The following is a 12945-nucleotide window of genomic DNA, read 5'->3' on the forward strand; positions in this document are numbered from 1 at the left end:
AGTTATATGGCACAGGGGAACTGTTTGAAAGTCAACATTTGGGAGATCCAGACTTTGTGGATGTGTGTCTGAGTGAAAGTACAATTTTTCTAATGGAGGTATAATTTTGGAGAGTGCTTTTTAGCTGGACTCCACTGTTTAGCTCTCAAGGTCCCTTCCAGCCCTACATATCTGTGATTCTGAAACACACTTTCAGATTTCTTTTTTTTTAAACTGAGTAGGGCTTTGTTTTTTGGAGGTGGATAGGTGGGCGTTCAAGTAAATTGTTTCCTGCTCTTCGATACTGAAATAATTAAATAGTAAAAGTATCTAGATGAAAAAAAGTATGAGAAATGTATTGAATGCTAAGGCTCAGTAACGCATCAAATCATTTTAAAAAAGGACTCTGTCAATCATTTTAGACCTAAAATGCAGGTACCATAAAAATCTAAAGGGACAACTTAATAAATTACCATTGGTGTGCGCAACACAATCATCTGTAATAAATGCCCTCAGTATTAAACTGAGCAAAGGAAAGTTTCCTAACAATGAGTTCTAACTGCTGGAAACTCATCATGTAGAAAGCATTGGTGAAAAGCACTGATGAATGTTGTTGTAGTGAACAATGCTGCACTGACCAGGAAGGATGGACTAGATGATCTAACAGGCCTTTTTCCACCAGTTATTTCTATGAGTTTATATATGCCTCTTCCAGATGGTATACAGCTATCATTGTCCTATACATGAAAATGTTTGTTTGCCTGCAGAGATGCTGATATTTGCTAATTGGCTGATTCCTGAAAAAAGTAAACGAGAGTATTCATTCAAATAAAAACCAAAGTTTACTCACCTGGCATTTCCAATCCTCTTTCATCATTTTTATGAACATTTGTCCAAATAAATTATGATTTTAATGTTCACAGAAAGGAAAAAGGTCACAAATTCTTCTGCAAATGTGAATTTGCGTTGAAAGCGCAAGAAGGAAGTGTGAAATTGAGTGACAGGTAATATACTGGCTCTAGTGCTTTCAATAGAGACAGAGTTCATCAGTGTGACAGTGGAGCAGACTCAGACCAGGTCTACGCTATAAACTTACATTGGTAAAACAGTCGCTCAGGAGTGTGAAAAATCCACACCCGAGTGACCGTTATACCAACCTAACACCAGGGTAGATAGCACTACGTTGATGGGAGGGACTCTCCCATGGACATAGCTACCACCTCTCGTGGAGGTGGATTAATTCCACCAACAGGAGAAGCTCCCCCATCGGCATATTAGCATCTTCACTGAAACACTGCTGCAGCATTTTAAGTGTAGACCTCAAGTTATTAGTGCATTCATACCTGATTGGATGGGTTCCTTGGCTTCCCAGGGACTAGTGGGGAGAAATGGTCATAGTAATTGTAAATGGTAATCCCGGCACAACTGGTGTTCTTTATCCCTTATCCCAGATTCTGGGCACTTCAATGTGTTGATACTAGACTGATGTCACCAGCATGTCAGGCCTTGTTACATGGCACGCCTCATTGTTGCCCTGATACTTACTCATGAGGAAAGGGGAGAGTGGAGTTTGTGAGTGGATGAAGTGCATCTTTTGTTTGGGCATACTGGAACTTCGTTGATAGGGCCACTAGAGGGAATCATGTCACCAGATTAATAGTATGATCCACAGTTTAACACTAATAGAATTATTAATGAGGTTGCAGTCAGTGGACTTTAATCCATACTTATGTGCCATGTGTCCTTATTCTATTCTGGTTGGTACTAAGCAAATTTAGAATCTATGCTGGATGTGCAAACACACACTAAATAAGTAAGCATTAAGAGAAAATCTGTCCACTTTAAATGTGGTTTGGCTGAGAAATTGTTGATTATATCTTTAAAATAGTGAGCTACATCCTCCACTCTGCTGTAGCCCCACTCTTTGAACCCCTCCATTGGCTTCCCCTTCTCTGTCACATCCAACATAAGCTGCTTCTGTTCACTTTCAAGGCCCTTCACAAATCAACTACCACGTTACTTATTGTTCGCTGTCAATCTGTTCATGCTTGCCTCCGATCAGCCCATGATGCCAGTCTCCACTGCCCAATTGTTAAATTTTCAAACAAGCACCTTTGTGCCTTTTACCACGCTGCCGCACATGCTTGGGAGGCACTCACTGTAAACATGCACAAAGCTACCTAATTCACTACCTTCAAATCCCTCCTTTGCTGTGATGCCTACAAAAAACTTGACAATGGGTAGGCTGCTGGTGTGCACAGACCAATGTTGTCTCTGTTTCCTTGTACTCCTGTCTATATTTACCTATTGTCTCCTAGTTAGTTTGTAAGACCCTTGCAGCAGGGATTGTCTTTTTTTGTTTGCTGTTTGTACTGCACCTATCACAATGGGGTCTTGGTCTATATCTAGGGCCCCTATGCATTAAGGTAATACAAATAATAATTGCCATGGAAGTACTTATGAAATGAGGTAGTACTTGGTGTGAGTAAAGGCATCATGATATACTACACAAATTAAACCTAAAGATAGAACACAGCCAAGGGTTTGCCTCTGACACAACAGTTATCAAAACAAGAGTTTTTAAAAACTCACCAATAAGTTGCAAATGTAATGAACTAGAACTGTCTGCATTTTTGACATTCTGTTCCACATTTAACAGATGAGCTTTTAAGTTAGTGTTCTCTTCCAACAACTGGTCTAAACGTTGCTTCAAGATATCCTAGTGACATTTAAAAAATTAAGAAAAACAGAACGAACCTTAAAAAGGAAATTGATAACTGAACATTTTCCCAGTAAATTATTCTTTGACAGTCTAAACATGATTTTGTAACACTGTAAATCATAAAGCAATCATCACTGAAAATGAAAAAGGCAAGACCTGGTATTCCTGCTTTATTTTGTTTTCTGTGACTTGGTTCCACGGAAAACAAACATTACACCAGTCATTGAATCACAATAGTCCAGAACTTGGGAAAGCCTGGTATTCCCCTGGATGGAATGATATCGACAGGGACCCAGATTCACAGCCTTTCTGGTATCTGTGAGCTGCTGACTGTCCATAGCAAGAGGGATTTTCCAAAGGGTGTGAGTGCATATAGTCACAATGGTAACTACTTTCTTCATGGGTCCATGGCTCACAGTGCTGTGATGTGAACTTATTTCACAGAGTAATTATAACTGACCATTACTGCCTCGAAACGGCAGTCTCACAGCCAAGCAGAAGAGACAACTTTTTGCCAAACTTATCTATCTTCCTGGATTCCTTGTCAGATGGAGTTGTTTTGGATTGCTCAGCAACAGCTGAAGCTGCTGAAGATCAAGGACTGGATTAAGTCCAAAAAAACCCCTATAGTGCTGTTCACGCACATGGTATAATTAATCTGGCTTCTTGGCCATAACAAACTCCATAGCAGAGAATTGCTTGTGTTCTTTCATGTTGCTCTCAGGCACAGAGGATGAAGGTACAGGATGGCACAGGGATCCCATATCCCAGGAAAGGAAAGACTAACAAGTCGGGAAGGAAGGTAGTATCCTGGATTGACCTACAGTGCCAAGCGAAGTCATGACAGAATAATCCTGGATTGGATACAGACCACATAGGAGGCTGCGATGGGACACACTGGCAGGGAGATTAATGAGGGCCTGTGGACCCATGTAGCCCCATCCAGCTGCATCTGCAGTAGATGTCAGGTGTGGAGTGGAGTTAAATCAAATTCTAGTTCTCTTCCTGGCTGACCAGGAAGGGGAACAGAGCTCTGCTTCTCTCTCTATGAAAGAAGCCTAGTTACAATCAAGAGTCAGACACAGAACCATAAAAATGTAGGGCTGGAAGGGACCTTGACAGGTCATCTAGTCCAGCCCCCCTACCTCATGCTGAGGCAGGACCAAGTATACCTATACCATCCCTGATATGTTTGAATAACCTGGTCTTAATCTCCAATGACAGGAATTCTAAAACTTTCCTTGGAAGCTTATTCCAGTACTTAACTGTCCTTATAGTTTAGCAAGGTTTTTTCCTGATATTTAAACTAAATCTCTCTTGCTGCATATTAAGCCCATTACTACTTACCCTACCTTCAGTGGGCATTGACAGCAATTAATTACTGCCCTCTCTTGTAATACCTCAGCTTGTCTCAAGACTTATCAGGTTTCCCCTCAGTCTTCTTTTCTCAAGACTGAAGATAAAGTGTAACCTTTCCTCAGAGGTCAGCTCTTCTAAACATTTCATTTTACTTGCTCTCCTCTGGACTCGCTCCAATTTGTCCATCTCTTTCTTCCAGTGTGGTGCCCAAAACTGGACACAGCTGGGGTCTCAGCAGGGCCAGGTAGAATGGGACTATTATCTCCAGTGTCTTACTTACAACACTACTGTTGATACACCCCTGAGTGATATTAGCATTTTCTGCAACTGCATTGCTGCTACTGCTCATATTTGAGATCCACTATGACCCCTTAGGTCCTATTCTGCAGTACTACTGCCTAGCCAGTAATCCGATTTTGTAGTTGTGTATTTGATTTTCCCCATCCCTTCTTAAGCGTAGTACTTTGCACTTGTCTTTATTGAATTTCATCTTTGTTTTCAGACCAATTCTCCCATTTATCAAGGTCACTTTGAATCCTAATCCTGTTCTCCAAAGTGCAAACAACCTCTCCCAGCTTGGGGCCATCTGCAGATTTAATAAGCGTACTCTTCACTCCATTTTCCAAGCTGGGCGGGGATGCAAGCATCTTGGAGGACAGGACCTCATGAAGGATGGACAAGTCTCCCACCAGATGGGATGACTGGGCACAAGGAAAATGATCAAAAGGAGTGGTCGTTTGCAGACAATCCCTGAACAGAAGGGCAGAGTCCTGCTGAAGACTCTCAGATGACCCTGTTTTGAGTTCTTAACTCTTAGGACTCGAGTGCCTTAGCCAGAGGGCTAAAGCACCACTGCATCAGATTCTGAGAGGTGGCAACTGACTGTCAGAGATCCCCATGACAAAATGAGTAGTGTCACAAGTAGGTACCACTGAGATGGGAACTGTCTGAGGGTACGTCTACACTGCAATTAAAAACCAGCAGCTGGCCCCTGGCAACTGACTTGGACTCACGGGACTTGGGCTAAGGGGCTGTTTTAATTAGACTTCTGGGTTCAGACTGGAGCCTGACCTCTAGGACCCTGTGACATGGAAGGGTCCTAGAGCTAGCCTGGTAATCTACACTGCAGTTAAACAGCCCCACAACCCAAGCCCTGCAAGTCCGAGTCAGCTGAGGGTGCCTAATTGTAGTGTAGACATACCCACAGAGGCCCAGGACAGAATGGCGTAGGTGTACACATCACCTGATAAGACTGGATATCTACACTGGATCTAGTTCAGAACATGGGAAGTGTATTCCATTAAATGGAGACCTCACTTGATACCAAAAGCCTCACCCAGTCAGAAAAAACCTCTGGGGTCAAAGGAAAATGCTCAGTCACAATGCATGGAGCAGGTGATGGACTAGCCATGGAAGGGACCAGAAGATATGTTACTACATGGATTTCCCATTCCTCTTGAATGTGGAAAGAGTAAGTTATGACTGTCATGGCTAATGCAATAATGGCTACAAAGGAGTTGCAAAGCCACTCCACTGAACAGGTGAGTTCCTTCTGTCAAAGCTAGGACCAACATTCAGGCTGACTGCTGGCAGGCAGGATTTGGGTCTTAGATCTCTATCTTCTTCCACCTATAACCTCTTAAACAACACCCCTTTTTCCTTCTGAGACCCCAAAATCACTCCATGTTTCTTCCATTACCCCTATATTCCAGAATTCTTTGTGCTTTTAGCCAAAAAAACCCCTCCAAACCACCCCCCCAAATCTCCCCCCAAAAAACCCAAACTAAAGCAAATAAGTGTGCAATAATAAATAAGAACTTAATTTAAAATTCATTGTGCCATACTGAGCCAAAGCAGATATTTACCTTCAGAAAATAAAGATGACAAATGGCACACTTTAAAATATATCAAAAAATTACACACATTGAGAACTTTGAAAATTGCCTAGTCCTGAAAACTGTACACTCAAACCTTATTACCGCAACCATTTACATTCAGGCAGCTAATTTTACAACCAACCAATAAACATTTTAACATCAAGTTTAGATTATATAGAAAACAACTCTTGCCATGTGGGGGGAAGGGTTGGCAGCCTACTTTTGGATCATGAGCCCAAAATTCAGAACCATTGTTTTAAGAGGATAATGGAACAACCAGGAATAATCCAGATGGATTCACAGAAAGAACAAATTCAGACAAACTTGAATGCTTTTTTGATGGAATTACAAAATTAAAGGGATGAAAGAGACACATATTTGGATTTTAGTAAAGCATTTGATACACATGAAATCTTACTCTTATTATTATTTCAGCAAAAACAACGAGGAGTCCTTGTGGCACTCTGTTTTTGCTGATACAGACTAACACGGCTACCACTCTGAAAATTATTAATTCAGTTTAAGTATGGGCACTGTTAAATTGGCTAAAAGAAAATAAGTCTCTTCTCGATGCCATGAAAAAGCTGCCCAGTGTGTATATACACAGTAGTCAAGCTTAAAAATGTGTCAATTGCCATAAATTACCTTCTTTAATACTTGCAGTACTCCCTATACTAAGCATATGGACACACAAGAAATGCCACAAACATCAAAGTAACATTATCTAGGCAAAACTGCAAAGAGATTATGCATGATCACTGATAAATGCTCAATTTCATAGGATGAAATTATTAAAAATTTGGGGGAGGAAAAGTGGTTCAAGCCCTCTAAAACACACACAATATATTTCATAAATATACAGGGAATTAGAAGTTGTTTTTAAATTTAGTAACTGTTTAGTCTTGGCATCAAAATATTTCACTTGAAGAGGAAAAAAGTTGATACAAGCTGCTTACACAGTGCATGCTGATGAGCACAGAGAAAATTAGCTGAATCGTTCCTCTGAATTGTCTGACCATTTGATATGATAGGATGCTACTGGGAGTTTGATCAGAAGGTAAGTGCAATTAAACCTACATTTCCAAAAGAGTTCAGGTTACATAGCCAAGCAGGAGCTTTGGTATGCAATTTATAAATATTTTGAAGTATTTGTGGACTCACTTGCCTCTCCATTGCACTCATATCCTATCACACTATGAAGTAGAATTATACAAGACTTATTTTAACCGGCTTCCCTCTTTATGTTGCTGTTTTATTCTTTATTCTAAGAGCAAAAGCTGTTTTCATAAAGCATGGCCTAAGGCAATCGTGCATTTGAATGCCAACTTTTGCATGCAAATCAAGTTTTTATATGCACAATAGACCTATAAATACCCACCCAATAGCATGTGCAAACAGCTGATTGCCTGCTCAAGTGTGCACACAACCTTGTAAAATTTTACATGGAAGCAACAAAAACATCTACATAAACTGAATAATCACAAAAATAGATGGGAGGTGGAGGAATTGGACAATAAATCAAGATTAATATGGTATTGGGTACCCACTTTGTAGCTGTGATATCCTGGGTTGAAACTATCAGTGAAATGCCCCAGAGGGAGAGGGCCAAGGACAGAGCCTTGTGGCTCTCTGTAATAGAAAGAATAGCTGGTAGATGTGAAGCTCTCTCCAGAACAAGAGCAACAGAAGAAACCCACTTTTTCCCAGAGGCAAGTAATTCTAACAGAATAGCAAAATATCAAGAATGACCTGTTCAGTAGGTCAAATTTGATGAGAAGATAGGGGGATGATATGAGGCAAGGCAGGTAAATCACCAAAAGGGCAGTCTCACTATTGTGAGATTTGCAAATTAGTTAGCTAGATGTTAGAATGAAGAAAGAAAAGAATGCCTTTTCTCAGAGTCTTGCTGAAAAAAGGAGGTTGGAGACAAGATGGTCATTAGCAAGTGGGGAGGAGTTAGTCAGGATTTTTGAGTGAGACAGGAAAAGGTGTATTGTTGAAAGTGTGACATGCAGGGTTAGAAAGGCATGGTGATCAGTGATTCCAATTAACTGGATGCCAAGCTGAAATCTCTAATTGAGAGAGAGAATGGAGGTGCCTGGGCTTGAACCAGAAACTGCCTTTTTTTCCATAAAGAGAATGTTGCAAATTCTTTCAAGTGCTCACTGGGGAAAGGGATAAAGAAAGATGTTTGTAGGAGGGTACTGATTAAAGAGTTGCCAGTTCACAGTAAGCTGTGAGCTCCTACCAGCCTTAGGCCCTGTCTACACTGGCAAGTTTCTGCGCAGTAAAGCAGCTTTCTGCATTGTAACTTCCGAGGTGTACACACTGCCAAGCCACTTAGTGTGCAGAAACTGCGCAGTTGCAGCACTGTAAAAAAAACAACCCAACAAGAGGCATACAGCTTTCTGCGCTGGGGGTACAGCGCCATGGTGCCAGTGTAGACACCCCACGCTGATTACAGCGCTGCGATTGGTCTCTGAGAGATATCCCACAAAGCCTGTTCTTGCGTCTTTGGTTTGAACTCTACTGCCCAGCCCTCACGTGACCAACTATCATCCCCACACCATAAATTTCTTTGGAATTTTCAACATCCCCTTCCTGTTTGCTTGGTGATGTGTGCAGTGGTCTCCACGCATCCTACCAGGTGGCCATGCCTGCTCCACGCACCAGGTGATCCCCCGCTTGGAGCAATGCTGAGCTGCTGGACCTCATCAGCATTTGGGGAGAGGAGGCTGTTCACTCCCAGCTGTGCTCCAGCCATACAAATTATGATACCTATGGACAGATTTCACGATGCATGACAGAAAGGGGCCATGACTGGAACACACTGCAGTGCAGGGTCAAAGTGAAGGAGCTGTGGAACGCCTACCACAAGGCGCGGGAGGCAAACCACTGCTCCGGTGCTGCGCCCATGAGCTGCCGGTTCTACAAAGGGCTGGACGCAATACTCGGCGGCGACCCCACCTCCATCGTGAAGGCCACTGTGCATACTTCGTTGGCTCACATGCCAGTCGAGAGTTGACCGAGCCAGGAGGAGGAAATTTTGGACGAGGAGGGCGAGGGGGACCCAGAGGCAGAGGATGACTTGGAGGTCAGAGATGCATGCAGCCAGGAGCTCTTTTCTACCCCGGAGGAGGCTGTCAGAGCTTGGCAAAGCGCAAACAGGAGAGGAGGCCCCTGGTTAGTGGATTTGATTTTGGTAATCGCTGAGGCAAGTTGTTGGGGGCAGGGGGGTTGCAGAAGCAAGCTTGTGTCTGTATGATGCACGTACCACCACATGCCAGCGGAATATGGTGTAGATTGACTCCCTCACTTCACAGGAATCTGCTTCAGATCTCCAGGAAACGCTCATGGAGATACTGGCCAATCCGCTGCCGCAGGTTCTTTGGCAGAACTGCTTTGTTTCTTGCCCCATTAACGGTAACTTTCCCATAGCACTGTGCCGTCACAGAAGGGGTGGGTTAGAACCATTACTGCACACATGGCAAGCCACATAAGGGCCAGGGCAGAAGCCGCAGTCTTGGAGAAGACCCTCCCTTGATTTCCTGCTCACCCTCAGCAGCGAGATATCTTCTATAAAGATCACATTCTATGGAAAATGTGGGGACAGGAATGATTATCAGGCTCCCCCTATCATGCTGGCTCTCCCCAAGAGAACAGCAAGATCCGGGAAGGGTGATTTACCCTGCCCCTGCTGCTACTCACCATTTTGGGAGTCGTGTGGCTCATGTGTGCTTGCCTGGGGTCAGCGAGTTAGTGACAGGTGTGTGAATACTGGATGTGTTTTAAATCACTGAATCAGCATTTTGTGTGTTGCATACAATACTGCTTCTGTAAAATGTTATGTTTAAACTTCACAGATATGACCTTGGGAGCTCAGCCTCCCTCGTTGTTATTGCCAGCTGAGTGGCTATGCAGAATTAGAAAGCAGGCATGAAGAACTAAGGAAGACTTTCTGCGTGACGTTATGATGCACTCAGTGGCTGAAAAATAGGAATTGAAAGAGTGGCAGGACAGGGAGAAGAGGGACCGAAAGGAGAACACGGAACGCCAGAATGAAACCATGGAGCAGCTTTTAAACATTATGGAGTGCCAAGCAGACACACTGCAGGAGATACTAGCACTGCAAACCGAGCAGCTCCGCACCCAACTTCCCCTGCAGCCACTGTCGCAAAACTCTTTCCCATGCACCCCTCAGACACTGCCAACACCTCATCAACCTCCTGGCTCCAGTCTGTACCCATGGCATTCCACTCCTCCCTGTCACAGTCCAGCATTGTTGACTCCCAGTACCCACTGCACACAACACCCATCCCTCTGCAGTTTGGCCATGCTGAAATACAGTACCCCCTGCATTGTAATTCAAAGGAGGTTTGATCCCTGGACATGCACAAATCTTTAGCCGTCCCGGGACCGCACCTCCTCCTGGGACCTTCCCTTCCCTCATCGCTGATGTGTTGTTTGTTTGTTTGACTCTCTCCTCCAGTTGTTGTTTTTTAATAAAAGAATTGTTGGTTTGAAAACTATTTTTATTCTATTAATTGGAAACAAACAGCCCTGCAAAGCAACAGACAATTGTGTTAAACCTTCATGTTGCATCGTTTGCACCAATCACCTCCTAGCATTACAAGCACTGCACTCTTGAGCACAGCAATAAATATTAGTGGCTTTCAGCTTCAAATTACTGCCTCAAGGCATCCCTGATCCTTTTGGCCCTGAGCTGCACCCCTCTAAATAGCCCTGTTCTCTAGATGTTCAAACTCAGCCTCCAGGCGCTGAGTCTTAGCAGTCCAGCCCTGAGTGAAGCTTTCACCCTTCCCTTCCCAAATATTATGGAGCGTACAGCACGATTGTCATGGGCCAGGTCCAGCTTCCCATATAGACAGCGCCAGCAGGCCTTCAAACGGCCAAAAGCACACTCATTCTGCATTTGCTCAGTCTGTTGTTGAACCGCTCCTTGCTGGTGTCAAGGTGTCCCATGTATCGCTTCAAAGCCACGGAATTAATGGGTAGGCGGGGTCTCCCAGTATCACAATGGACATTTTGACTTCTCCAACGGTGGTCTTCTGATCCGGGAAAAAAGTCCTGAACAGGTCAGAGTTCCGAAAGATGCATGCGTCATGCAGCTTTCTGGACCAGCCTGTCTGTGACATGCCCATGGTGATCCATAAGCACTTGGAGAACCATTGAGAAATACCTCTTCTGATTAATGTACTCAGTGGCTAGGTGGTCTGGTGCCAGAATTGGAATATGCGTGTCATCTATCGCCCCTCTGCAGTTCGGGAGGCCCATTTGTGCAAAGCCCTCCACGTCTCACACGTTGCCCAGAGTCATGGTCTTTCAGAGTAGGATGTGATTAATGGTCCTGCACACTTCCGCCAACATGAGTCCAACGGTCGACCTTCCCACTCCGAATTGGTTAGCGACCGATCGGTAGCAGTCTGGAGTAGCCAGCTTCCACAGTGCAATCACCATGCGCTTCTCCAACGGCAGGGCTGCTCTCATTCTCATGTCCTTGTGCTGCAGAGCTGGGTCAAGCTCATCACACAGTCCCATGAATGTGACTTTTCTCATCCGAAAGTTCTGCAGCCACTGCTCGTCATCCCAGATGTGCATGACAATGCAATCCCACCACTCAGTGCTTATTTCCCGAGCCCAAAAGTGGCGTTCCACTGTGGTCAGCACCTCCATGAATGCCACAAGCAATCTCATGTCATACCTACTACGTGTGGCAAGATCAATGTCGCACTCCTCTTGCCTTTATAGTTTAAGGAATAACTCCACTGCCACTCATGACGTGTTGGTCAAACCGAGCAGCATACTGGCCAACAGTTCGGGATCCATTCCTGCAGACCAAAGAGGCAGAGCCCACAGCACACAAACTGTTGAAAGATGGGGCCCAATGCAGATGGAAACACAGGGATTGCTGGGATGCAAAGCAATAGATCACAGGGCCAGGGGATAGGACCCAGGATGCCCCGTGACCTCCCCCATCTTCCCACAACTCTTAGAGGCAGAAGAGGAAGAGATGCTCTGTGGGATTGCTGACCAGAGTGCACCGCTCCAAATACCGCTGCAAGTGTGAATACGCTATTCCACAGGCAGCTGATAGTGTGAACACACAACAGCGGTTTCCCTTCAGGGGTCTCTGAGCGGTGCTGTAACTCTGCCAGTGTAGACATACCCTTAGTGATGACTGACAAACTAGCTCTCTGTAGTCCAGAGAGATTCAGGCTTTTCATATATTCCAGTGATCAAAATCAGTTTGAACTCTGATCAGCACAAACTGAAAGCTAGTGTATTAACTATACCCACTAACAAGATCTTTCCAGTTTGAATTAGAAACTCAGATATGATTAAACACTTAAGTTTTACCACACACGCATTCAATTTCATCCACACCACAGAATCATTAGAAGAAAACAGAAGTGCCATAATCACCATGTCTTTTTGAGCAGTGCTCAGTTCTGACATCAGACTGTTAATCTTTATGTTGTATTGTTGATCTTGTTCAGACAAATGACTTTGTAAAGTCCTTTTCTCTAAGAGCAGATTATTCACCTCCTGACACATTGTTTCAGAATCTTTTTGTTGATCCGCAGGTGCAGATTTCTGCATTGCAGACAAAACAGGCCCTGCCTGAGCTGTGAATTAAAAACAGAACAGAGCAGATTAGGGAAGGGTATCAAACAATGTCTGTAGTTAGTGAAAATGGCACAAAATCTAATCAGTGATTTCTATTGACTTCAATTGAGTTAATCTGAAATTATGCTACAGTAATTTATTGCAGAACTCGGCTCAGTAAGTGTAACGGGACTGAAGAAAATTGCTTTCCTGTAAACTTGATTACACATCCTACTCCTACATTTCTGCCATGGAAAGGTAATATCAAAACTGTATTATGTCATAAATCAAGTACTCAAAATCCAGGAAATACAAATTACATGTTTAATGGCTAATTTTTAGGATTTTAAGTTACTCCCATTGCCAGCCAGCAGCAATGTC

General features: G+C 43.7%; 1 protein-coding gene across 19 annotated transcripts in view; it reads right to left on the reverse strand.

Annotated features, from left to right (window-relative positions):
* Positions 1–12945, reverse strand: part of CEP72 (centrosomal protein 72) — a 79341-nt gene that overhangs the window by 35454 nt on the left and 30942 nt on the right. For 13 of the 19 annotated variants that reach the window (XM_043540369.1, XM_037889874.1, XM_043540367.1 and 10 more), the window contains exons 11-12: positions 12382–12584; positions 2572–2698 (exon numbers count right to left, since the gene is read on the reverse strand). The exons of 1 other annotated variant lie outside the window; for it this stretch is intronic. In XM_043540369.1, the coding sequence (XP_043396304.1) occupies positions 2572–2698; positions 12382–12584 (330 nt within the window). Of the gene's footprint in view, positions 1–2571; positions 2699–11640; positions 11787–12381; positions 12585–12945 lie in introns of those variants that run through there. 5 more of the 19 variants (XM_043540372.1, XM_037889879.2, XM_043540374.1 and 2 more) reach the window with 2 other exon arrangements.

The sequence above is a fragment of the Chelonia mydas genome, chromosome 2 (genome assembly GCF_015237465.2).
Source record: "Chelonia mydas isolate rCheMyd1 chromosome 2, rCheMyd1.pri.v2, whole genome shotgun sequence".
NCBI classification, from domain to species: Eukaryota; Metazoa; Chordata; order Testudines; family Cheloniidae; genus Chelonia; species Chelonia mydas.